This window comes from Trichechus manatus, unplaced genomic scaffold, assembly GCF_000243295.1.
Source record: "Trichechus manatus latirostris isolate Lorelei unplaced genomic scaffold, TriManLat1.0 scaffold00127, whole genome shotgun sequence".
NCBI classification, from domain to species: Eukaryota; Metazoa; Chordata; class Mammalia; order Sirenia; family Trichechidae; genus Trichechus; species Trichechus manatus.
In genome coordinates this window covers 873457-901087 of record NW_004444063.1, presented here as the reverse complement: position 1 = coordinate 901087, position 27631 = coordinate 873457, and the positions used below count along the sequence as shown (strand labels likewise).

The 27631-nt window shown below is 43.7% G+C and overlaps 1 protein-coding gene across 2 annotated transcripts in view; it reads right to left on the bottom strand.

Moving 5' to 3' along the window:
* Positions 1–27631, bottom strand: part of SPOCK1 (SPARC (osteonectin), cwcv and kazal like domains proteoglycan 1) — a 727447-nt gene that overhangs the window by 215172 nt on the left and 484644 nt on the right. For both annotated transcript variants that reach the window (XM_012557936.1, XM_004384690.1), the window contains one exon: positions 17498–17612. In XM_012557936.1, coding sequence (XP_012413390.1) covers positions 17498–17612 — 115 coding nt within the window. The remainder of the gene's footprint in view (positions 1–17497; positions 17613–27631) is intronic.

The following is a 27631-nucleotide window of genomic DNA, read 5'->3' as shown; positions in this document are numbered from 1 at the left end:
TGTGTGTGTGTGTGTGTGTGTGTGTGTGTGTGTGTGTGTGTGACAGAGAGAGAGAAAAGACACCCACATTTGTTTTCCATTCACCAGCAGCAAAGCACCCCATTCTGCAAGGGCGGCATTTGATCTGCCTTAAGAAGAGCAAGCCAGCAAAATGAAGTGTAAGTGGGTGGACCACACTGGGGACATGGGTGTTTTCAGGACAGGACAGAGGCAGACTGGAAGTTTATAGAGACATGGCATCTGAGGAGATCATATGAACACTGTCATCCACAAACCATGGACACTATCATTCACCAAAAGCACCGTAGAAGGCTGATGGAGCCAGATGAGCATCATAACTTTCCCCTGCTCCACAAGCTTTGTTCACAGTCAGTGTCAAAGGATAAAAGACAGAGCCCCTGAGAAGCTCTTTCTTGCCTCTGTGGTCCTCGCTTGTAGGGAATTTTCTGGATGGGTGGCCAAGAACTAAGGCCAGCTGCCTTGGTCCCATGTTTTCTCCAGTGTGTACCCTATCCTGCCAGTATTCTCCCATCCTTTCTCAAGGGTCAGCTCCAATGCCACCCACTCACTCCTACCTCTGGGCACATTTGCCCCATGCTCCCAGCCCTTTGTCCACGCACTGCAGCTCTTTATCACTGGCTGCTCTGAGCTGCCCTCAGTCACATACTCAGTTGACCCTCTTGATAAGAGGCTCAAGAGACTGTTGGTACAGGGAAAAGTAAACCCATGTGTCCCAGTGCTATTCCAAGGTGGAACCTGGACCAATGGTAGAAGTTACTGAAAAAGTCTTTTGACTCAATATAAGGAAGATAACTCAGACACTAAGAAATGAGTGAGAGCTGTCCGAAGACTAGAGGGGATACCTCAGAAGGCAGTGGGAGGGGGAAGAGTTCAAGCAGAGGCCACCTGACATAGAAGGATTCTATAGAAGAAAGACTATGATTGATTTAAGCATTCTTCTACAGGTCGACATCAAAGAGGTTGTTTCTATTTCTTTAATATTGTAAACAACAGTACACTGAACATCCTTATCTATAAGTCTTCATGTGTGTCTCTATTTAATTCCATGAGATGGATTTCCCAAAATGGAGTCATGGGGTTAATAAGGCCAAACTGCCCACTAGAAATGTTGCATCCACAGAATCTGAGAAGGAGCATGACTCTATTACCCCAACGCTCAGTTTTGCTGAGTTTGATCAGGCATTGCTCTGAGTGCTGGTCTGACATAAAGTGTTTGAATACACTATTAAAGGATCATAAATAATCAAGAGGGCCATCAACAGCAACAAACTACTTTCCTCTATAACACAGACTGAAAAAATAACATAACGAGAAACTTTTAAAGTTGGAAAGCAGGTAGTTAGCAGGAAATCAAATACCACCCCAGCATGTTCCAACATCTTGCAGGTGTATTGTGGGCTCAAACATGGTAGAAAGCAGCATCTGTGAGCCTGAGTACCCTCCCAGGGGTTAGGTAGCTCATCGCTGAGGGTCTGTCTGCATAGGGCAGAGAAGGACAGAGAAGACGAACCCATGAGAATGCCGCCTGCTGCCTTCCCAGGGATTCTTTCTGGCTGAGTGGGCACTGTGGGCCTCAGCTAGCCCTGTTCTCTTCTACTCTGAAGGGCAGGAAGGGTGAGTCCCATGGGCCAGGGGGCAGATGAGTCATAACTCGGAGAGGAGAGATCCTGGTGCCCACAATCCTGGTTGAAGCAGTCCTTAAGGATGAACTTAGACCAATCATGGAGGAGCCTCTGGAAGGGGAGTAGAAGGACAGCCCGTCTTGAGTGGGATGCCAGCAGAGTAGGTGCCGAGCATGTGTCCCCTCCCTTCTTCTCTTCCCCAAGGCAGGTCCAAAGGCCATTCTGTGGCATTCTGAGAAACACAGCCATCCAGCTCTGAGAAACTCATAGGATCAAGGGGACAGATGATACCTTATCACTACGAAGGTCAAACCTATGGCCCAGAGGAGAGCAGACCTTAAGATGTGACTAGTCACGTAGCACAGGAAGAGGGACGGCAAAGAGGCAAGGTTCTAAAGAAGCAGGCCGCTAGGTCAGGCAGGGTGCCAAATGTGGGGTCTCCCGAGAAAAAGGCCACTTTCACATCATATGGACATGTTACTTCTACGTATCTCTGCCTCTAGCTTCCCTGTGGTGTTTCACTGGCACTTTCTGCATATTTTCTGTGTGACCGGGAATGTGATAGGTTCTATGCAGAGAACAAAGGGAGAGGAGATATACCTCCAGCCGCCATATTACAACACTAACCTTACTCACAGCATCACTTTGCAACCTGGCTGACCTATCAGAGGTCCTAATTAGGCACATATGCCTGGCACTGCATCCCTAGCTTCTCTCTTGACTTAACTGACTCATTCACCCATTAAACATGTCCTCAACACCTACAGTGCACCAAGCCCCAAGCTAGGCACCAGGGATACAAAGGTCAACAGGTTGGGGCTTACGCTCTAGAGGGAATCTGGGCATTACAAGTAAGTGGGATGAGCAAAACATGGAGGAAGATATGTACTCTTCCAGTAGAGAACTTTTAAACATGACAACTGACACCGTCCAGAACATTCAAAACAACACTGCTTTTTGCACAGATGATCACATGTAAATCTGAGCAAATCTGTGAGGCTGGCAAAGATCATTATCCCACCTAATTGTTCCTTGAGGAACTAGAGGCTCAGATAAGAGACTAACATTTACTGAGTACCTACCATGTGTCAGCACTAGGCTTACTGCTTTCCTTAAAATGAGGCCATGACATGGGTTTTCGGTTAATTATTTCATAAGCAAGGAAATGGAGATTCAGTGCAGTAATGTGGCTTGAGGACAGAGTGGCTCTTACACAGAAGATGGGCTTTGGTGCAGCATTGTCCTGGTCTCCTATCTCTGTCATTTAATGCTGTGCAGTGCTGAGCAAATCACAATGTTTGTGAGCCACAGTGTCCTCACACACTCTTAAACCACTAGTGAATACTGGTAAATACCAGAAGTAAACGCCTCCCCTGCTCTGTTCATGTCCTGAATTCCCCAACTGCAGTAGGAAGTGATAGCTCCTTTCTTGGAACTTTAACTCTCTTTCATAGGGTTTTTCACTTTCTTAGATTACATTACATTTGTGTCCCTAAGTCCCTCTAATAGGCTACAAGCTCAGTGAGGAGATCTTTAAGCTCTTTGCCCCACCCTGCACCCCCAAGCTCCTCTAGCTTCTGTCACACAGCACAGACTGTGGCTTAAAGAACAAGAATTCAAGGAAATTCGGTCCATTCTAAGCCATATGATTCTGTCACTCTCCTGCTTAAAGCCACACAATATGTCCCATCACATCTCATCTGATAGCCTTCAAGACTCTGTGGGATCTGCCCCCTCATTCCTCTCCAGTCTCACCACAGCCACATCCTCCTTGGTCACTGCATTCTCACAGCACAGGCCTCCCTCCTCTCACTTCCTTTAGGACATCAAGCCCCTTGCCCTCCTCCCCAACTGAGGGTCTTTGCAAAGACTATTCTCTGCCTAGCTGACACCCACCACCTTCACCTCCCCAAGAGATCTTCCCTATTTAGCCAAACTAAAGTCACTCTCTTACAGCACCCTGCCCTTATCCTACTTAAAGCTTATCACAGTTTATTAGATGCTTAATTAGATAATTACTTACAGACTTTTATCTTCACAAGGGTAAACTATGTCCATTCACCACAGAACTCAAAACACAAAGCATAGTATTTTGCATATGAAAGAGACCCATAAATATTTGTTGAACAAAGATATTATCACAAACTCCAATTTAGTGGAATCTGAATTAACAACCTCTTTCCCACCATCACTAGTGCAGTTTTCTAAGTGGTAGACCTGCCAAAGCTGTGACAGGAGCAGTTCAGACCCTAAAGCCCCTTTGTTGCCATCACCATATTCACAGATGGCCTCCCATGATACCTGACAAGAGAAGGAGTCTAGTCTAGGCCAGAGGGGAGCCCCGCTGCCTTGCCCTCCACGGAGGAATTCCTCATAGCCATGGGTGGTTTGAGCCAGGCTCTCCTTCTTCCTAACAGGTAAGTGTTACCAACTGTAAGCTGGACTTGCATTTCAGCTGGAAGCACGACATACCAGCACCTCCAGCTGCGGAAGAATCATGGACAAGGCAGGCTGGGAAATGGGCCTCTCATTACTTAGTAATAGAGCAGTATTTGGTTCATTGTGTGCCCATGAAAAACATCATTTAAGACAGTGTTTTGGAAAGGTCCCCAAACTAATTAACTTTCATTTCTCCTGTCCCTCTGTGCATGGAAGGCCTTGCCCTCTGCCCACCCCCTCCACAAGGAACATTAAAGACAAGACATTAGCATAAGAACATTCTATTTAAAGCAAAAGCACTTCTAAAGATAGCCTTGGATGCCCATCTAAATTATCCTGAGTTCATTTTCTGGCCTCAGAACCTGCATGGTCAGTGCCCCAGACAGCCCCTACTGTGGTGGCTGATATCCATAAGGAATGTCTTTCATGGTTCATTGGTTGAATTAATCGGATATAAAATGTCTAATCTGAAAACCTGTGGGTTGGGATCTTGATAAGCTTTGGCAGAGCAGCAAGCCAGCAACATCAGATTTATTAAAAACAAAGGAGGAAAGAGGTTTGGGAAAAAAAAAAAAAACAGAAGTGAAAATGTGAAACTTCGATCTGATAACTTTTGTAAAAGAAGACAGATGTCTTTTGCAAGGGAGCCATGCAGGCCCTGGTCTACCTGGATACTGCAAAGGGTCTCCCAGAACATGTGAAGGTTTCAGGAACCTCCCCCACTCCCTAATTGGGCAACTTAATATCTTCAGTGAATTGCAAGGGGGCTTGATCTTATCTATTGCTGAATGTTTAGGGGCAGATGTTGTAACCAGAGAAACAGAACCAAGAGATGGTAGATAGGTAGGCAGGTAGGTAGATAGGTAGGTAGACAGACAGACAGATAAGATAGATAGATAGATAACTGGGGCATGTGACCGTGGGGACTGGCAAGTCCAAAATCTGTAGAGCAGACCAGCAGGTGGAGACTCACAGGCTGGAAGCAGATTTTTTCTTCTCCAGGAAACCTCAGTTTTTGCTCGTAAGGCCTTACAACTGATTGGATGAGGACCACCCACATTATTGAGGCTTATCTTCTTTACACGAAGTCAACTGATTGTTAATCACATGTACAAAATACCTTCACAGCAATACCCAGATTAGTGTTTGATTAAATAACTAGCCAAATCAATACATAAAGCTAACCATCACAGATATGCTAATACAGGGATTCACACCTGTGTGCTATCCACCAAGACCTGATCACTGAGGAAATCGCACTGAGTCATTATCTATTCAAAATGGGCATACCCACCTCCACCTCCTCTTTTAAATCCACTTAAAACTGATACATGAAATATGCCAATCTGTAAATTCTTTAATATGCAAAGACACCAATAAACACAGCAGATATAGCCCCATCATTGCTGGCAGAACCACAGAGCAGTGCAGTGCACTCAATGCTTTCTAACAGAGACAGAGGGAGGAAGTGAGAGGACGGCATTAATCATTCCTTGGACTGGTAAACAGCCATTCCCAGCTCCACAGACACTCAGCTTATTAGCTCTCCAGCAACTTTGCATCTGGGCACATGCACGTGCCGGGAATTCAACCAGGACAAAATTCTCAATTTCTTACAGATAGAATGTCATGGATTGAATTGTGTTCCCCCAAAAATGTGTATATCAATTCGGCTAGGCCATGATTCTCAGTGTTGTGTGGTTGTCTTCCATTTTGTGATTGTAATTTTACATTAAAGAGGATTAGGGTGGGATTGTAACACCACCCTAACCCGGGTCACATCCCTGATCCAACGTAAAGGGAGTTTCCCTGGGGTGTGGCCTGCACCATCTTTTACCTTACAAGAGATAAAAGGAAAGGGAAGCAAGCAGAGAATTGGGAACCTCATACCACCAAGAAAGCAGTGCCAGGAGCAGAGCGCATGCTTTGGACCTGAGGTTCCTGCGCTGAGATGCTCCCAGACGAAGGAAAGACTGATGCATCACAAGGACCTTTCTCCAGAGCCGAAAGAGAGACAAAACCTTCTCCTGGAGCTGATGCCCTGAATTTGGACTTGTAGCCTACTGGACTGTGAGAGAATAAATTTTTCTATGTTAAAGCCATCCATTTGTGGTATTCTGTTATAGTGGCACTAGATGACTAAGACAAAGCACATGGCTCAAAAAAAAAAAAAAAGATGATGATACACTGCTTTAGGGTCAATTGGAAACATAAACTGCCCCCTCTGAAAGTGGGGCTACTGTAGCAGTGCAGCCTGTGAGTGGGGAGGTACCAGAGAAGGCTTGGGCAGGGCAGAGGCTCTGGTCCTTGAGGAACACATCCAGAAACTTCCCAGCCACAGTTTCCAAAGCTGTCCTTTCAGGCGAGGGTCACTGGATTTACTGGGAGACCTCACCAGGTCACACACACCTCTTATCCCTGCCCCAACTTTGGACACAACACTTCCATTGGCATTGGAAGGATTGAGACAGATAGGGTTAACTGGGCTGGCAGAATAAAAGAGCTGTTAAAAGACTACCACCTAAAAGTTGGGTAAACAGGAACCACATCCTGTCAACATAAAATAAGGTTAAAATAACCCGTGAATTACTACTTCCTCCTTAGTGATTTTCTAGTCCCTTCCCCCTTCTTACAGGCTCCGCATGCGCAGAAGAACAAAGTGTGACCGCTGTTTTGGCCCACCGAAGGGGGCGAAGTAGTGCAGAAGATCAGTGCGCCTGTGCCATATCCCATCGTAAGTGATGCCCAAGGGCTGCTGAGGGGACTCAACCTTGAATATTAGCGGGTTCCATCTTGGATTTCAGATGCGTGTGCAACCTAATTAGTATGCACCGCTATTCCGAGAAGTACTTGCCCCTTCAAAGAAACCCACTGAATATTCATGGCTGTATTATCTCCACCGAACCCATATAAGCCCTAGCCTTACTCCCATCTTCGAGTCAGTGTTTTGGAGAGGCTCGAGCCCCTACTGACTCCTTTTACTTGTCACAAGTAAAATAAACCTGTGAGAGCTGAACTCAAAAAATGTCTCCTCTGTGTATTCTTACAAGAGAAAGACAAGGACCCGTTGAGTCCAAAGGGCCTCCATGCCCTCGGCGGTAATGGGATGGTTAAAAACAAAGGAAGATAAGGCAGGGCAAGATATGGGTCTGGTAATTTTATTGGTAGCTGTGTTTTTGTTATTTTTTCAATGCATTTGTAAAACTAGCCTAGTGAATTTGCCTTACAATGTAAGATCTGCCTCTCACTCTGTCCTCCCCTTCAAGAGACTAAAAAATTCTACACAATTGTTCATAGCTCCATTACGATTGCTTTTTACTCTCTGCAGCTCTTGTCATCAAGATTATTCCATCAATACCCTCAGTTTCAGACAGAAAAAGAGAAGAACGAGAAAGTTAAGTGGCTTGCTTGCTTGAGTGAAAAAACCTTAATCAGTGTCATGGATTAAATTGTGTCCCCCCAAAATATCTGTCAACTTGGCTATGATTCCCAGTATTGTATGATTGTCTACCATTTTGTAATCTGATGTGATTTCCCTATGTTGTAAATCCTACCACTATGATATAATAAAATGGATTAGCGGCAGTTACACTGGTGAGGTCTACAAGATTAGAGAGTGTCTTAAGCCAATCTCTTTCGAGATATAAAAGAGAGAAGCGAGTAGAGAGACATGGGGACCTCACCACCAAGAAAGCAGCGCTGGGAGCAGAGCACATCCTTTGGACCTGAGGTACCTGTGCTGAGATGCTCCCAGACTGAGAGAAGATTGATGACAAAGACCTTCCACCAGAGCTGACAGAGAAAGAAAGCCTTCCCCTGGAGCTGATGCCCTGAATTTGGACTTGCAGCCTAACAGACTGTGAGAGAATAAATTTCTCTTTGTTAAAGCCATCCACTTATGGTATTTCTGTTATAGCAGCACTAGATAACCAAGACAATCAGCAAAGGCCCAAACATGAGCTGCGTCCTTACCACTGGTAGAGACATACAGTACTTCTGTTGTTTAACAAAAAAGGCGGCTTGCAGATTTAAAGTAATTAAATATCTTTAAGTGGTATGTGGTTTGAATTAGTGCTTTTGGAAAAACCACCAAGGGAAAAAACAAACCCAGAATTATTGTTTTTGACACATAAGGAAGGAAACAGGTTCAATATCAAGGCCCTGACCAATCACTCTACAAGGGCAGGGGTTAGGAGAGAAGGCCCCAGGCCTTTATGAAGCAGCCCCTTTAAGGACAAAGAGCAGGTTGGCCTCTTAGCTGGCAGCTTCAGAACTGCAGGGAAAGGCAAACTAGCTCATGAGAGCTCACACCCATGACTCAGCAGCAGGGGAGGCAGTGTGGCAGAGGCAAAGGACACGGAACTGGAGATGGAATCACCTCCATTTTGATTCCAAATCTGCCTCCTCCTGGCCCTGGGCTCTCAGGGGAGTTAATTACAGAACCTCAATAGTCCTATCTGTAAAATGGGGATCATAATACAGACCTAGCTGACTATTACAAGAAATCAGCAAGATCACTTCTGCAAAGTGTACAGCACAGTGCCTAACACATGGCAGGTGGTCAGTAAGCATCATCTTCTTAACCAGCCACTCTTCCTCTCATCTTCCTCAGTGCCAAATGGCAGGGATTTACAAAACAACAGACCAGGGTGATGGGTGATGGTTTTCTGTTTTCAAAGGTGATTGACCAAGAAGTGGGCAAACCAAAAACTCAGCCATATTAATGCCATAATCAGCCTAGGAATAATGTCAAGCCCACATCAGCACCCTGCCCAGACCCACAGCATGGAAAAAGAAGATCCCCTGAGGTTAAAACAGAACCTAAGGCAATCATGGGCCCCTTAGAGAAAAAGCGTAAGCTACATAAATATAAAATTGCAATAACAGACGTGGGCACAATCACATTTGGTAATTGGCAATGCCTTGAGTTGTGAAGCACCAGAAAGCCATCCAGGCTCTTAGGAATTACCCACCTTCCACGTGGCCACATTGCTTCCAAATCTTGACAGATATGAGTATGTATAATCAACTGGTTCAAAGCCCCTGTAGCAAGAGGCAGTGCTTTGTTGTAAAACAAAACTGAGATGAAATAACCATCATCCTTTCAAATATCCTCTGAGAGTTGGTATTTGATGCACATTCTGTGATGTAGTTCTCTCTGACCTCAAACACTTTGATTCTTTTTTTCAAGTTCACATAAAAGACAGAAAGCTCTCAGATTGGTCTACTGCACCAAGAGCGACTGGATCTGAATTCTTCATTGGCGCAGAGCATTAGTTGTTATTCCAGATAGTTAGGAAGCGGAGATAAAGGGCCATTACATTAGAAAGGCCCAGCCCCATTGGGAAGCCAGACTGTTGGCTCCTTATTTAAAAACAGATTAGTTCCCACTGCTCCCCGAAGGCTTCGAAGGGTGCGCTCAAATATTGTAAGTTCCATCCTGACATTCTTTCCTCCCATTCACAATACACTTGCAGAATTTGAGAATGTGGCTTGTCTGGAAGGCTTAAAACAAATGCTTCAATTTTCCATTCTCCAAATGAAAATCAATGGCAACAGAAAGGTAAAATCAATGTTCAGCGCTCTGTAGGGAGACCCTCCCATCTACCGCCCACCCAGAACAATAAATCAAAACTAGCCACTCGACTGGCAGGGAATCCCAGACATCAGGGCCCTCTGTAAGTCGAAAGTCTTTCTGTCCATCCCACTAAGAGAATATTTTCAAGAAGTTCTAAGAGAATATTTTTAAAACCTAAGTTGGGAAGAATAACACACTGTCATAACAAAAGCCCTTGTTCCCCAAACAAAACTGTTTGCCAGTGGGGTCTTAGCATCTAAGGTCCAGAGTTTGATTTAACTTTTGCTGTAAGAGCCCATTTTACATAATCAACTCTTTAAGAATGTTCAAGTACCCATCTACCACCACTACCACTCCCTCCCTATAGGCAGCCACTGGTCTGCTTTCTGTCACCATAGATTCATCTACCTTTTCCAAATGGAAATAGAATCATACAGTATATATTCTTTTTATTGCTGTTGCTCTGTTCCTTTCACTCAACATAATTATTTTGAGATTCATCCGAGTTTTTGCATGTATCAATACCTCATTCCTTTTTTATTGCTGAGTTTCTCCACTCACCTTTTGATGGGCATTTGGGTTATTTCCAGTTTTGGGCTATTACAAATAAAGCTGCTACGAATGTTCATGTATAAGTCTTTGTATGGACACATGTTCATATATCTTGGGTAATTACCTAGGAGTGGAATGGCCAGGTCATTTGGTAGGTGTACGTTTAAATTTTTAGGAAACTGCCAGACTGTTTACCAAAGTGGTTGCACCATTTTACATTCTCGCCAGCAATGTATGACAGTTTTAGTTGCTCTACACCCTTGTCAACACTTGGTATGGTCAGTCTTTTTAATTTTAGCCATTCTAATGGGTGTATACTGGCTTTTCACTATAGGGTTGCTATGAGTCAGAATCAACTTGACAGCATGGTTTTAGTTTTTTGGGGTTTACTGACTGGTGAGGGAGCCCTGGTGGTACAGTGGTTAAACACTCAGCTGCTAACCAAAAGGTCAGCGGTTCGAACCAACCAGCTGCTCCATGGGAGAAAGATGTGACAATATGTTTCTGTAAAGATTTACAGCCTTGGAAACTCTATGGGGCCGTTCTACTCTGTCCTATAGGGTTGCTTTGAGTCAGAATTGACTTGACAGCAATGGGTTTTTGGGTTGGAATGACTAGTGACAATAAGCATCTTTTCAAATGCTTGTTTGCATCCTTATATCTTCTTTGGTGAAGTGTCTATTCAAACTGTTTGCCCATTTTTGAAAATAGGTTATTTGTCTTATTATTGAGTCATTAAAGTTCTTTCTATGTTCTAGATACAAATCTTTTGTCAGATATCTTTTGCAAATATTTTCTTCCAGTCTGTGACTTGTCTTTTTATTTTTGTAACAGTGTCTTTTAAAGATCAAAAGTTTTTTAATTTTATGAAATCCAATTTATTGACTTTTTCATTTATAGTTTACGTGTTTTGTGTCCTATTTAAGAAATCTTTGCCAAACCCAAGGTCACTAAGATTTTCTCTTATCTTCTTAAAGTTTTACAGTTTTAGCACTTACATTTAGGTCTATGAGCCATTTCAAGTTAATTTTTACATATATCATGGTACACAAGCACAATTAAAAATTTTATCTATAAAGAGTTGTAGAATCATAAAAATACTCATAAATATTAAGTGGAAAGAACTCAATACACTCATGACTAGGAGAAAGAATGGAAGGGAATATGTTGGAATGTTATAAATATTGCTTAGATAATGTGTTCATTGTCTACTTCCTATTTCCTTCTACTCTTCTATATTTTCAATGTTTTCTATAATAAACACAAATTATCATTATATTCCACCACCTGTCAGTTTGTTGTACTGGGGTGGCTTGCGTGTTGCTATGATGCCAGAAGCTATGCCACCTGTATTTCAAATACCAGCAGGGTCACCCATAGTGGACAGGTTTCAGTGAGCTTCCAGACAAAGACAGACTAAGAAGAAAGGTCTGGCAATCTACTTCCAAAATTAGTCAATAAAAACTTTATGGATCACAACCGAACAATGTCTGATACAGTACTGGAAGATGAGCCCCCTAGGTTGGAAGGCACTTCACACTAGCGGCAACAACAGACTCAAACATACCAACGATCATGAAGATGGAGTAGGACCAGGCAATATTTCGTTCTCTTATACATGAGGTTGCCATGGGTCGGAGCTGTCTCGAAGGCAACTAACAATAACAACATCATTATATTAAAAATAAATCAGAATATTAGAAAAAAAAGACATCTAAGGCTGGGCTCACTGACTTTCAAGCTGCCTTCACATTGCCCTTTAGTGCATAAACAGTCCCTTCGGAGAACCTGAAAAGTGAACACACTATCAAGAACCCACCCTCTTCCAGCCCCACTCAGTAGTGCATAACAGCAGAAAGACATGAAACAAAGAATTTCCAAAGAAAATGTGAGTTTAGCTGAAGCCTTTAGATAAAACCAAACACAATGAAACACACAAATATCACTCTTCTAAAGGAGAAGAATTCCAGCAGAGGAGGGCTAGTCATCCTGCTTGGCACGCACTGAAATTGCTTGCCTGCCTACTCTGACACTCTACAGTCACAGATGTGTGTGTCAAGCAGCTTCTCCACTCGCTCAATCTCCACGGGCAAGAAGAGCTAATGAAATTCCTTGATGAGCTCACTGTCCTTCTGTCTCAGTATCTTCGCAAAAACAGCCTCCTAATAAGCCCAAGGCTCGCCCGGCAGCCTCTCTGTATGTGTGCACTCCTGACTATCTGGCAGGTGGGATTTGCCTCTAGAGCTGCTACAGAGGCCAGATTTGCTGGCAGGATTGCCTACAGATGTTTCATAGAGAGAAAGATTACTTACCTGATTGATGAATAAATAGCATTGTCAACACGGTCTCCCTGGTTGGAGGGGACCCCTGAAGTATAATATGGAAGGACAGATGTTTCATCTGGGGTGGTTTCCAAGGCCTTTAGAAGAGGTATGCACTAAACTGATATTACGGGATGACTAATTCAGCCCCTAAGAGGGAGAGGAGGAAGGCTGACCCCACAACCACAGCAAACACCGTGGCAGGGGTCTCTTTGGTTCCCAAATCCTGATAAGAGAGTGGGCATGCCTTGTCAGCCAGTGCCTCCTCTTTGGGCTGTTTTTCCAATGAAAGGGCACTATCATGAGAAAGGCAGCCATCTTCTGAGTCCTTACCTGCTGTGCATCACAAAGGGAGGGCCAGAAATTGCATCGTGATCATCACACTAAACCTCAAAAGCCTACTCTGGTGGGAACTAGAAAGGCAATCACAATCAAACTGAGGAGGGGACAAGGCACTTGTAGTGAGTTACTTTTTCTCAGCAGGGTGCAACTTTGGGGTCTTCCAGCTGACCCTCCAGAATGAATCAGACATTAATAAAAACTGTTTTCATAATTGGTCCCTGGGTGGCACAAATGGTTTGCACTCAACTAATAACTGTAAATGTTGGTGGTTCCAATCCTCCCAGCAACACTGTGGAAGAAAGATCTGGCAATCTACTTCTGTGAGATTGCAGCCATTGAAAACCCTATGGTGCACAGTTCTACTCTGAAACATGTGGGGTTGCCATGAGTAGGAACTGACTCAATGACTACAGGTATTATTATAATTATTTCAGTAACTGCAAAAATAGCTGCCATTATTTGAATACTTACTGTGTTCCACATAGTAGAATATATAATTTAGACAATATTATCTTATTAAACTCTCACACAAAATACCCTATGCCAGAATCTGAAAAATTTACTCCCCATAAATTCTCTCTGTAAGAATTACTAGAGGATGTATTCCAGCAAAATGAAAAGAAGAACAGGGCAAGTGCTTTCATTAAACTCAAATCTACAAATGAGGAAGCACAAATTCAGAAAGATGAAGTCACTTGCCAAGGTCACACAGCTACAAAGTAGCCAACTTGGGAACTGAGACTAGAATGGTCTCATTCCCAAATCCATGCTCCATGTGGCTGTGGTTGTTAGTTGCCATCGAATCCATGCTCTTAGCCACTATAACTTTGTGGTCACTAGGAGATGTGGGAGATGAGGATTATACTTTCAACACAATCAAAAAGTGCTGGTGCTTCCAACATAGAAACATGGCATGTGTAGAAAAACACCATTTACACCTGATATGCCTGAATACGTGAGGTTGCTGCCTCTGTCTCAAACAGTTTTGAGCTTAAAACTAATAATCTTTTGTCTGGCACTTCCAGAAAGGGCCGTATTCTGAATTCTAGGAGGTGTATCATTTATCCATTCATCACTTACCCCCAAAGTCTTACCACACAGTACTCTCAGGCCTGCCTCTTCCTTCCTTCCTATCCATACTCTCCATGGAAAGAGACAAGCTTCCAAAAGCCTCTCAGAAACAACTTTGTGTGGTTTATGTCTGTTTGTTTGTGTTTTAGACAAGCATGCTTTGCCAAAGACTACAACAGTTCTGGGAAAAGTTGGTCTGCATCTAAACTAGAAAGCTAGACGTGATGCATGGGGGTCAGAGGGAGAGGATGGGAGAGAGTATCTCCTGCTGTGGACAGAAGTTCTATCCACTTTTCACTGAGCTGTGAAGCCCTTCTGATAGTGGCTGAGAACAGCCAACACAGGCTACCAGAGTTATATAGCTGTGGCTATATAGATGGTGGCCATTTTGAGGCATAGTTAATAAAGGGGGTGAACCCAGGAGCCCTAACAGGCTTTAGCTACCACTGAGAAGGGTGGAACCATAGGCAAACTCGAAGCCCTGGCCTGGCCTCTCTGGCTTCTCAGGTATTCCCCATCTGCTCCAGACAGTCAGGCAGGAAAACAGGAAGTGATTCTAGCTATGGGTATGGGTGACAGGCCTGTGACTGACTGGAGAGGAGAATCCTGGAGACCACCTGCTTTCCACTATCTTGCCCACCCCCCACTCTGGGTGAGGATGCTGAAGCCGGGTGAAACGAGGGCCAGTGAAAAGACTAGAGAGGACAGGCTACAGGGGCCAAGAGAAGGTACATCCATTCCTGCGGTTACTACTCCAGTTCCAAAGTTTATCCAATGCTTGCTCTGAACATAGCACTGGTCTAGGCACTGTGTGCATGTGTGTGTGCGTGTGTGCATGTGCGTTAGAGGTTGTGGAGGATTTATTACTTTGTGTGTGGCCTTTATACCCATGGTCTTTTGTAACTCCCACCCAGGTGATATGTGATACAGTAATTGTGGCCTACCAAGGGGATTAGTCAGTTTTGCCTTAAAAGAGAGCCAATTCCAGAGCAAAGAGAGGAGCCTACCACCACCAAGGAAGGAGAGACCAGCAGGAGAGACCCAGCAGCAGGAGACAGCATGGTGGGCTTCCTGGCCTATGGAGAGAAAAAGCTGAGTGTCTTTGGGGAGAGCCGAGGGCCAGGTAGGTGTATGCCCGTGAGCACAGCCAGGGAGAGGCTATCCTGATGGAAGAACTGTATCCTGAGTGTTCTTGAGCCTGAATTGTAACTGTTACTTCCGTAATAAACCTCATAATTGTGAGTATGGTCTGTGAGTTCTACGTGGCCATTGCAATGAATTATTGAACTCAGTAGAGAGTGCTGTGGAAGGGATGATTGGTGTCAGAATGAATAAAGATGGCAGAAAGAGGAGGCTTGTCTGGCCTCCACCTCATGGGAGTTAGCCTTGCACTGTTGATCTTGGTTCTCCTTCCCCCTTGTGGGGTTGGAGGAGGTCAGACACCTCCCCCATGCAGTTCTTACAGGGGTACAGAGAACCATGCAATGAGGACCATGCAATGGACTGTCCATCTTACAAATACACACACATACAAAAAACAAAAAAACAAAACCAAAACAATAAGACCATGTGGCTGAACAACATAGAGCACTATCCCAAAGGGTATTTGAGAATTTGCAGCAAAAAGAGACCACAAGAGTCAGAAAGCGGAGAAATCACGTGTGGCTGGAAAGTCCACAATAGTCTCAGCAGATGTATGCCTTAAAAGGAACTTTGATTCACAGATTTTTTTTTTTTTTTTTTTAACATTCCACTCCTCGATGAACTCCATTTTCCTTGAGAGTAGGAACAGGGTCTCGTTTACTTCTATAACTCGGTGCCTAACACAAGCCTGGCACAGAGTAGATACTCAGTACACTTCTGTTAAATGACAGTGAATGAATGGGTAGACATGGAAAGGTCAAATGAAGAGGCCAAATATCATTGTAATGAAAAACATAATCTTTGGAGCTGACTGTCCCAGGTTTGAATTACGGCTACCCTTTACTACATATACAAGCAAACTGCCACACCTCTCTCTGCCTCAGTGTCCTCATTTGTAGAATGGAAACAAAATTATCAACTAAACCAGATGGTTGGAAGAATCCAAGGATGTGGTGCTGAGCACAATGCCTGGCACACACTAAGTGTTCTGGGGATGATCTCTATCTTTCCCACCCGGGAGAATACCTTAGTCTGGGGAAGAACAAAGCACATCATAGTATCTCACACATTGGTCACATAGAGACAAAAGTCGATTATTTTTATTAATGTTTAAAATGATCCAGAGTAAGATGATCACAGTGGCAAGGCCTATGGCCACAGATGTCATGTTTAGAGAACATGGGGGGTGGGGAGGGGCTCTGCTCTATGCTGTCAGACCACACTGTGGTAGTATTTTCTCTGCTGGGCCACAGTTTCAGAGGGTGGCAGTTTCCCAGGTACATTCAGAAGAAACCACTCAGGGTATTGAAGGAACATTAAACTGTATCCCAAGAAGAGTGTGAAAGGGGCCAGTAACTAGACTTCAAAAACTAAGGAAAGGGATAGACCCCATTATGCATGATTCCAGGAGGTCAAACTGCGGCCAATAGGCAAAACTGCAGATTTCAGTGGGAATCTGAATTTCAGAAAGGCTGCTTTACTCGCACAAGCTCACAGTGTAGGGGAGTGGCAGAGCAAGTTGCTGAACCCAGAGCTGGGTGTGCATAACTCCAAGACCTTGTTGTTCCAACTCTCAGTTGTACAGGCAGTAGAGGGGGAAGGGCAGAGTATGTACTGAAATCGCGTTTCTCTGTCCCACCCCCATCCAAGAACATTCTTACAGAAAGCCTGCCTCTTTTGTGCTTTCTTGCTTCAGGTATTTTTGCAGGGGTGAAGGCAGAAGCAGCACATCTCATCATTTATACAAGCCTAAAGCCACTGGATGGATAATGCTGTGAATGAGTAGAGGGTAGGAGGCAAAGGTTTTTAAGGAATCTGCAAAAGAGGAAGGGGACCTCCCCCTGGACTGGGAAGGAGGGGTTATCAGGTGCCATGCCCTGAGGAGATAGTAAGACAGGTTCTCAGAAGCAATGGTGGTATGGTGGGCCTGGGGAGGCAGACCCAAAAAGCAGGGCAAACAGCCTGGCAGAGAGCATGGAAAGCAGAGAGCCCCCAGACCTCAAGAGACCTCAAAAGATCATCTGAGTGAGGATGTCAGTGGCAATGAGGAGCCTCAAGATTCAGGCTCCATTTTCCTAGCTATTAAGTTTGCCGGCTCCTGAGGTCATACTGGGAGGAGAAGCTCCAATAATGAGCAAGAAGGGATTTTCTGCTTATCTGCTCAGATGGAGGCTCAGGGTCAGAATAAAGTTGATTTAAAGAAATAAAGACATTGACATTCTTTGCACATCTGTATTTAGGAAATGAGATTCATACCACAGCTGGAATACAGGTTCCAAATGCTATATAAAATAGCAATGCAAAGACTATGCTGTCCCTCTGCCCTCTGTCCGCTAGTCAGAGGTTTAGACCACCAATCTGCCAGTGTCTGTCCCCTCCACCTCCAGCCACCCCCCTTCCTGCCTTACCTGGGGAGCAGGTGCTTGCGGCTGACACACAGGGCTGTCTGGTAGTCCTGGGTCACACATACTTTGTGAGGGCTGCATTTCACCTTCAGGCAGGGGTCCTTGGATGGGTCGAGGGCTGAGACAAAAACAAGAAAAAGAGGAGGGTCAGGACCTCTGGGGAAATTTAATTTCTCTTTCTACTCAAACAAATGTGGGAAATCAGCCGACCATATGTTTCCATTCTGTGTTACTTTCTTAGGCTTGTGGGGATTGGAATGGAAACCCAATCCAAGGGGAATTCTGTGTCTATCGTACACATTCTTTTTTAACATCTGGACAGTGATTCTTCTGTGCACTGGGGAGTTTTAATGTCTTCATCTGAGGCAGGAATTACTTATAAAAATCCTTTTGACTCTTGTGTGATCCAAGGCCTAAGAGCTACCTTTGGTTATTTGTCTGTTATTGCTTTATGACTTCATCCATTCGTAATTTTACTTATTTCCTGTAATGTGAAAAGTTCTGAGGACAGAGTTTTTTGCTTCGGTTCAATAAACTAGGCATTGACTATGTGCATAAGCCTGTTTTAAGTTTTGTGAGGAACTTCAAGATATGCAAGAGAGTTTTTGACACAGAAAGTTACAGTGTAATGGGTGGGGGGAAACTTAGGCATAAATATTTATTGCATAAGGCAGAATTAGATAAGGGCCATGACGGGCATGTAAAATGATAACAGAACTCAAAAGAAAAAAAGAGATCAATTTCTCGGGCAAGGATTAGTGAAGCATTAATACGTGAATGGGAAGTTGAAGGATGGGCAGGAGTTTGAAAAGACAAGATAGAAAGGCAGTCCAGACAGGAGGACTAGCCTGAGCAAAGCCAGGGAGGCACTTCTGGGCAATCGTAAGTTCATCAATCTGACTATTAAGTGTGGCTTTGCAGTTGGAGTAGTAAGGTAAGGGAAAAGTTGATTCCACCAGAAAGAGTCTCCAAAGATAGCAGCACAGACGTTGCCACATTTTCTAGAAGAGGCTGAGCAGCAGGCCTTTGGTTAATCAGCACTCTGCATGCTAAGGTGCACACGTCTCTGTAAAACGAAAGCAATTGTGCCATCTCCCAGTTCCAGGTCCTAAAGTCCATTAGGCAGCAAATCTCTCATAACTGCTCTGCACAGCCAGGAGAAGTGATGATTTTGCCTATCCTCTCCACGCAAACATTTGGTTAAACAAATTGGCATCCCGAGCAGGGACAGCAAAATTGCTATAAGAAATGTCATCGTCTGTGATACACTGCGTTTCTCAGCTATCATAACTTTACCCATACTTAGCGGAAGTCACAACTTCTCTCATTCTGTTTCAGGCCCAGAATCTGAACACCATTTTCTTCAGATGGCTGCTGGGAATTCCTCAAGGGATCCGAACACATAACATCCAAAGGCATTCTGCTGCTTGCATGGCTCAGAGCAGCTCCCCCCACTGCAGCAGCTTCAGCAGGGTGGAGAGCTGCTCACTGTACATAGGAAACAGGGTGCATTTTTAGGCTGGTCAAGACAGCAGCAAGACCCAGGTCCTGGTCTCAAGAAGACACCTGGCAGAGCCCACTTCCCAAGGGACGTGCCCAGGCACTGGGAGCTTAACAGAGGGACACAGGCTGCAAGATGAAAGTGAGGCTGATTGGAGCTCCAGGGACAGGGCACTCACTCCAAGCTCTCAAGCTGAGGCCGCCTCTGGGAGACACATGTCTGCCCTCAGAGTCTCAAGGCAGGGCCTTCCAGACATTGTAGCAAGAGCTTCCTGATCTCAGGTGGAATCCTCTTGGTTCTTGAAGATAAGCCTCATGAGAAGCCAGGAGGCTAGTGCAGTCTCAGGACAGTGAACTTCTCCTTTTCCACTATCTCCCCATGCCTGGGACTGCAGCACAGCCAACTTTGACTAGCTTCCCAAAAGTCTTCCAGAAGACCCAAAGGCAGACATATATCCTCAAACTTGAGCCAAACATTAAGGATGATCACCACTAATGATGATCATGCCTGTCCTTCCCTGCCGCTACTCACATTTCCACCCCACCCTACAATGAAGTAAGGAACTTAATGGCTGTCAAGAAATTTAAGGATCAGACCATTTGCAGACCATTGGCCGCCCCAGCCACGGTAATCAGATGAAGCATTTTCCCAAGTGCCAACTACCACAGAGATCTTGGGATTTCTGTTTAAGTGGATTTCAGAGACAGAAAATGACATGCTAGCCTAGGATGATGGATGTCCAAAACTGCCGTACTGCATGGCAGGCTTTATGGCAGACCTTAAGCTTCTTTTTGCTTCTGCAGCCAACTTCGGAAACACGCAACATCCACACAGGCACCCAGTTGGTCTGAATGGACAGTGCAATCACAAGGAAAATAAGTCAGGCGAGCACAGCGGGCAAGAGCAGACTCTGGGGCGAGGTTCTGGGTTTGAATCCTGGCTCTGCTGTTTATTAACCTTTCTAGACCTCAGATTTTTCCTCTGTAGACAGGAAAATAATATTACGTACTATTACTTGTTGATTGTCCTCAGGATTAAATGAGTTAATGTTTGAGAGTGCTTAAAACAAAACAGTCCTAGCACATGTTAAGCACCTCATAGTATGTTTGTTAATTTGTGTGTGTGTGTGTGTGTGTGTGTGTGTGTGTATACTTAGTCTCAGAGTGAATAAAAAGCCTCCATAATAACAAGAACAATAGTTAGCACTCACTGAGTGTTTTTGACTTAGACGCAGTGAACTAAGCCCTCTAATTGGATTAGCACATTTAATCCTCACAATCACCCGAGGAGTGAGCTGCTGTTAATGTGTCCATTTCACAAATAAAGGTCTTAAAGGTAAGTTGCTGGGGAGAGATCGCAAACTCCTCACCTCTATATGGTGCCCCAGCATCAGAGAATCACCTGGGATCTTCCTTAAAATGTTGATTATGAGGCCCCACTTCACATCAAGTGCTTTGAAGCCCTGAATTGGGATTCCAGATTCTCATGGGTCTCATTCCTAGCACCTAGATGTCCCATATTTGTGAGAGGCCTTCAGAGGAGAATGAGACTCCATGGGAAAAAGCAAGGGGCACCTCCCAGTGCACCCCACAGGACAGGGGCACCGGCCCCAATACTCCCTCCCCCCAAGGATGAGGCACCCAGCTCTTTGCCTCCTCAGTCTGGATGCAGCAACCTCTCAAGTGGCATAATAGTCAAGAATAGCAGGTTTAAGAGCACAATTTCAACTCATGAATTCGTATTATGTTTCTGCAGTCTTGTCCATGGTCAGCCTACCATTAAACTATTAAAGTTTGCCCCTCCTCCAATTCTTGAAGTGAACATTTCTTAAAACAAACAAACAAAAAACAAAAAAACCTCCAACCCAAAATACTAATAAATAAAAATTGCCAGTTATTTAACTCTGTACACATACCTACTTAACAGTTTGCATAAAGAAATCAACTCTGCTAAAAATTAATTACCAGGGTCTGAATACTTCAAACATGTATGTGAATTATTTAGAGTAAACGAACTTCACAGAACAAAAAAACAGTAACAAATCAAGCTGTCAACGTTTATTTAATCACCAGGACACATTTTATTTTTGAAAAGCAGCAACACTGGGATTGAAAGGGGATGAGGACGGTAAAAGGAATGTGTCATTTCCATTTAAATGCTGGCCTCCCAAATATGCTTTTCCTAACAGCCCCAAGGCTCACAGTGACACACTCCTGAAAAGCACTCCTGAAAGAGGATGATAAGAGATCAGAATAATAAGCAATAAGTGGCATTTGAGAGTCCCCTTAATAAAATGCAGGGAAATTGTGCAGGTGAGAAGGTGGGGAGAGAGAGCTGAGGGTTAGTGATAACCCTGACCAGGGTTAGAAGCTTCCTTGTCATGGTGCTAATGATTTCTGGAAGCTGTGCTCCAAGTTCTTCTCTTGGCACAACCAGGACACAGGCTGGTCTCTTCTGGTCCTGATCTTGCCTGAGTCCCCAGAGAGTGCAGGGTCAGGCAGCAAGGGGGCTGGCAGCAGCTCTATGCCTGGACTGCCTCCTGCTGACTCTGAGAAAAGCAGGAAGCAAGAGATCTCTGCCAAATACGCCCAAATGAACCCTTTGCCTATAGCTTCTTGTTGTTGTTAGCTGGTGTTGATCTGGCCCCCAGCTCATGGTGATACCATGCACAACTGGACGAAACACTGCCCAGTCCTGCGCCATCCCCATGACTGGTTGCAGATCAGACTTGTGATTCATAGGGTTTCCATTGGCTGATTTTCAGAAGTAGATCGCCAGGCCACGGGGCTTACCATTTCCATAGGCAGTGATAGCAGGGAGTCATTTCATCTATTCACAATCTTAAGGATGTTTGGACTCCTTTCAGATATCCATGATCTCACTCTTTCCCAAGGCAGGGACAAGCCCACCTTGATGGAATCTCCGCCCCACCCCCCCCCCCCCAACTGCATCCACCCCTCCTTCTGCCCTCCTGAGTCTCTGTAACCACTGTATTTATTCCAATGTGCCTGTTGACCGCCTGGCATGGTGTTTGAGCTGCACCCTGGCTGTCTCCTAAATGGCTTGCACAGTCCCTTAGGACAGAGATGGCCCTCTGCACAGCTGCCCATATGGAAGAAGCAGCTGTATGGGGGTTGGGAGGAGGATGGTGGCCCTCCAGGGCATCACTCCAAGGGGTCCTCACAACATGACAGAGAGAGAGAACCACACCTGCAGGGGCCAGAAGACTGCTGCCTGCCCTCTCTGACTTCTGAGGTATTCTAGAGAGCAAGAGATCCTAGTGTCACCACCTTTTTTTTTGGTTTGTTTTTGGTTTTTTTGCCCAGAATTGATTGGACTGGGTCAAAGACTTGCTCAGAATGACCTATATGAAGCTCCCACCTTTTTGTGGTGCCCAGTGATCTAACATCCATCTGTATCATTTGAACTGTTTATTAAAATGCAGATTCCTGGGCCCCAACCCAATTCCAGTGAATGCAGTTCTCTGGGCTTGGGGTTCAGGTATTGGCACTTAACTTTTTTTTTTTTTTTTTGGGCTTGGTAAAATATATGCAACACAAAACTTGCAGCTCTAACCATTTTTAAGTACACAATTCAATGGCATTAATTACGTTTACAATGCTGTGCAGCCATCACCACTATCTATTAACAAAACTTTTCAGCAGAGGCAGGGCCAAGATGGTGGAGTAGTCAGACACTTCCAGGAGACCCTCTTACAATGAAGACCTGAAAAAACAAGTGATTCAATTATACATGGCAATCTGAGAGCTCTGAACATCAAAGGCAGAGCTGAGGAACCAGACTGGCAGGGGGAGGGAGGGATGGTTTGGAAGCAGCAGGGAATTGCCAGACCTGACCCAGTGAGAGCCTGAGCCTTTCAGGCCTGATCAGCTCAGGGGTGAGCAGTGAGGCAGGCAAGTGGTGGTGCTCGGGAGGTGCGTTTTTCTCACCAGGAGAGACCCAGAGCCAAAGACTCTACACAGCCATCCAGAACCAGTGAGAAGCAGCCCTGGAGGGGCAAAAGATAAGTACTTGCATACGGCTTAATGCACAGATCAAAAACATCCCCCTTAGGGAAAAACCCTTCTCCCATTTACCTCCCTGCTCCCTGCTCTTCACTGGGTCCCAGATGGGCTTCAGCAATTGCCAAGTCCCCTGGACCGGGAGTAGGATCTGTCACATGCCCGGAGCCATTCTCCGTGCCTTGGAGAGTGAACAAATTAACAAAAGGGGGAAAAAATAAACTGCTGGATCCCTTAAGCCAGGAACTCAGGGTAGGCACAGCTCCTTTCCCTAGGCACAGGCAGAAGGGATCCACGGACTTTGAATGCCTTTCCGCCTGCATAGACTCGTGTGTGCTCATCTCAACAGCGTAAGCCCTCATTACCGCAGTAGAACAGGGTATATACAGGAACTCTAACTTCCAACTGTTTCACCTGTGAAGTGGCAGGTTCTTGACATTTGACACTGCTCTGCCCATTAAGCAGGGTCTTCCCCTACCCACATCAGGGGCCTGAGGACTGGTGGCTCTACCCACACCACCTAGCCCCCTGTGATAGGGGCCGATGAATAAGAGGTGTGCCCCAGTCCTTACAGCCAACAACATTAGGTGCTCATAGTCCAGCTGAAAAACCCACCCAACTATGCTCTCTAGGGAACAGGGACATGCCTTCCTCCTGGACACTCGGGGCAGCCGTCAGCCCCCTGCCTTGTTCAGAGTGTGTCCCCCTGATACAGCCAGAAGCGTGTGCCTACACCAATCACTCATGCCTGTCTAGGGCTGTAAGTGAGAGCCTACACAACACACTTGGTGGCTACCTACCTGGGCACCTGAGCTGAATCCATACATGAGGAGTGGGTGGCCTCCTGAGCTCATATATCTAGTAACAGATCTAACCACCTGGTGACAGGACATTAGAGCTTCAAAGGTGCCAACAATCAAACTAGTTCATACGAGCAGCCTATATCAAAACAAAACAAAAAGCTAGGACACAGTAAGCAACCATAAAATAAATATAATAACTTATTTATGGCTTGGAGACAACAGTCAATATCAAATCACATAAAGAGGCAATCCATGATGGCTTCAGAAAGCTCCCAAAATAAGAATCTAAAAATTTTCCAGAGGAGGAAAATTTCTTGGAATTACCAGAGGCAGAATACAAAAGATTAACATACAAAAGTCTTCAGGAAATTAGGAAGGAAATTAAGCAAAACACAGAATACGCAATAGAGGAAATTAAAAAGATTAGAGAAGAGCATAATGACAAATTTAACAGGCTGCAAGAATCCATAGAGAGACAGCAATCAGAAATCCAGACAGCAATCAGAAATCCAGAAGATAAACAATAAAATTTCAGAATTAGACAACTCAATAGAAAGCCATAGAAGCAGAACTGAGGCAATGGAATTCAGAATTAGCGACACTGAAGATAAAGTACTTGACACCAACTTATTTGAGGAAAAATCAGACAAAAGGATTTAAAAAAATGAAGAAACTGTAAGAATTATGTGGGACTCTATCAAGAGGGATAACCTATGAGTGATTGGAGTACCAGAACAGGGGGGGATAACAGAAAATACAGAGAGAACTGTTGAAGATTTGTTGGTGGAAAACTTCCCTGATATCGTGAAAGATGAAAAGATATCTATCCAAGATGCTCATCAAACCTCACATAAGGTAGATCCTAAAAGAAGGTCAATAAGACATATTATAATCAAACTTGCCAAAACCAAACATAAAGAGAGAATTTTAAGAGCAGCTAGGTATAAACGAAAAGTCATCTACAAAGGAGAGTCAATAAGAATAAGCTCTGACTACTCAGCAGAAATCACGCAGGCAAAAAGGCAATGGGATGACATATATATAAAGCCTTGAAGGAAAAAAAAGAAGTGCCAGCAAGAATTATATATCCAGAAAAACTGTTTCTCAAATATGATGGTGAAATTAGGGCATTTCCAGATAAACAGAAGTTTAGGGAATTTACAAAAACCAAACCAAAATTACAAGAAATACTAAAGGGAGTCCTCTGATTAGAAAACCAGTAACATCAGATAACAACCCAAGACTAGAACACAGGAGAGAGCAACCAGGTATCAACCCAGACAGGGAAGTCACAACAGTAAATCAAAGCTAAAACACTGAAAATACGGAAACAGATGTCAATATGTAAAAGATGGCAACATTAAAACAAAAAACAGGGACTTAAAAAATGTAGACACAGATTTTTTCATATGGAGAGGAAGTCAAGGTGATATAAAGAAATAAAAGATGAGTTTAAACTTAGAAAAATAGGGGTAAATATTAAGGTAACCAGAAAGGAAACTAACAATCCTACAAGTCAAAATAAAAAAAAAAAACTAGAAAAATATACAGACACAGCAAACACAAAATCAACAACAATGAAAAAGATGAAAAGAAAATACATAAAGAAAAATGACTCAGCACAGAAAATTAAATGGAACAAAGAAATGGTGAACAACACACAAAAAAAGACATCAAAATGACAGCACTAAACTCATACCTATCAATAATTATGGTGAATGTAAATGGACTAGATGTACCAATAAAGATACAGACGGGCAGACTGGATTAGAAAACACGATCCGTCTATATGCTGCCTACAAGAGACACAGCTTAGACTTAAAGACACAAACTAAAACTCGAAGGATGGAAAAAAATATATCAAGCAAACAACACTCAAAAAAGAGCAGGAGTGGCCATATTAATCTCTGACAAAATAGACTTTAAAGTAAAATCCACCACAAAGGATAAGGAAGAACACTGTATAATAATTAAAGGGTCTGTACACCAGGAGGACTTAACCATAATAAATATTCACTCAACCAATGACAGGGCTCCAAAGTACATAAAACAAACTCTAAGAGCACTGAAAAGAGAGACAGACAGCTCCACAACAGTAGTAGGAGACTTCAACAAACCACTTTTGGTGAAGGATAGAACATCCAGAAGAAGCTCAGCAAACACATGTAAGAACTAAATGCACAATCAACCAACTTGATCTCACAGAAGCACATCAAACACTCCACCCAAAAGCAGCCAGTATACTTTCTTTTCCAACACACATGGAACATTCTCCAGAATACACCACATATTAGGCCATAAAGCAAGCCTTAACAAAACCCAAAGCATCGAAATATTACAAAGCATCTTTTCTGACCATAAAGCCATAAACGTAGAAATCAACAAACAGAAAAAGCAAGGAAAATAATCAAACACATGGAAACTGAACAACACCGTGCTCAAAAACTACTGGGTTATAGAAGAAATTAAGCATGGAATAAAGAAATTCATAGAATCAAACGAGAATGAAAACACATCCTACCAGAACCTTTGGGACACAGCAAATGCAGTGCTGAGGGGTCAGTTTATAGCAATAAATGTACACATTTAAAAAGAAGAAAGGGTCATAATCAAAACATTAACCCTACAACTGGAACAAGTAGAAAGAGAGCAGCAAAAGAAGCACTCAGGCGCCAGAAGAAAGGAAATAATAAAAATTAGAGCAGAATGAAATGAAATAGAGACTAGAAAAACAATTGAAAGAGTTAACAAGTCCAAAAGCTGGTTCTTTGAAAGATCAACAAAACTGATAAACCATTGGCCAAACTGACAAAAGAAAAACAGGAGAGGAAGCAGATAACCCATATACGAAATGAGATGGGTGATATCATAACAGACCCAACTGAAATTAAAAGAATCATAACAGATTACTATGAACAATTGTACTCTAACAAATTTGAAAACCTAGAGGAAATGGACAAATTTGTAGAAACTCACAACCTATGTAAACTAACACAAACAGAGGCAGAACAACTAAATAAACCCATAAAAAAAGAGGAGATTGAAAAGGTAATTAAACAACTCCCAACAAAAAAAAAGCCCTGGCTGGGACGGCTTCACTGGAGAATTCTACCATACTTTCAGAGAAGAGTTAACACCACTTCTGCTAAAGGTATTTCAGAGCACAGAAAAGAATGGAATAATCCCAAACTCATTCTATGAAGCCAGTATAACCCTGATACCGAAACCAGGTAAAGACACCACAAAAAAAGAAAATTACAGACCAGTATCCCTCATGAACAGTAACGCAAAAATCCTCAACAAAATTCTAGCCAGTAGAATTCAGCAACATATCAAAAAAATTATTCACCATGATCAAGTGGGATTTATACCAGGTATGCAGGGATGGTTCAACATTAGAAAAACAATTGATGTAATCCATCACATAAATAAAACAAGAACCACATGATCTTATCAATCAATACAGAAAAGGCATTTGATAAAGTCCAACACCCATTCATGATAAAAACTCTCAACAAAACAGTAATAGAAGGGAAATTCCTGAATATAATTAAGAGCATTTATACAAAGCCAACAGCCAACATCACCCTAAATGGAGAGACTTTGAAAGCATTCCCCTTCAGAACGGGAACTAGACAAGGATGCCTTCTATCACCACTCTTATTCAACATGGTGCTGGAGGTCCTAGCCAGAGCAATTAAGCTACAAAAAGAAATAAAGGGCATCCAGATTGGTAGGGAAGAAGTCAAAGTATCTCTATTTGCAGATGATATGATCTTATACACAGAAAACCCCAAAGACTCCACAAGAA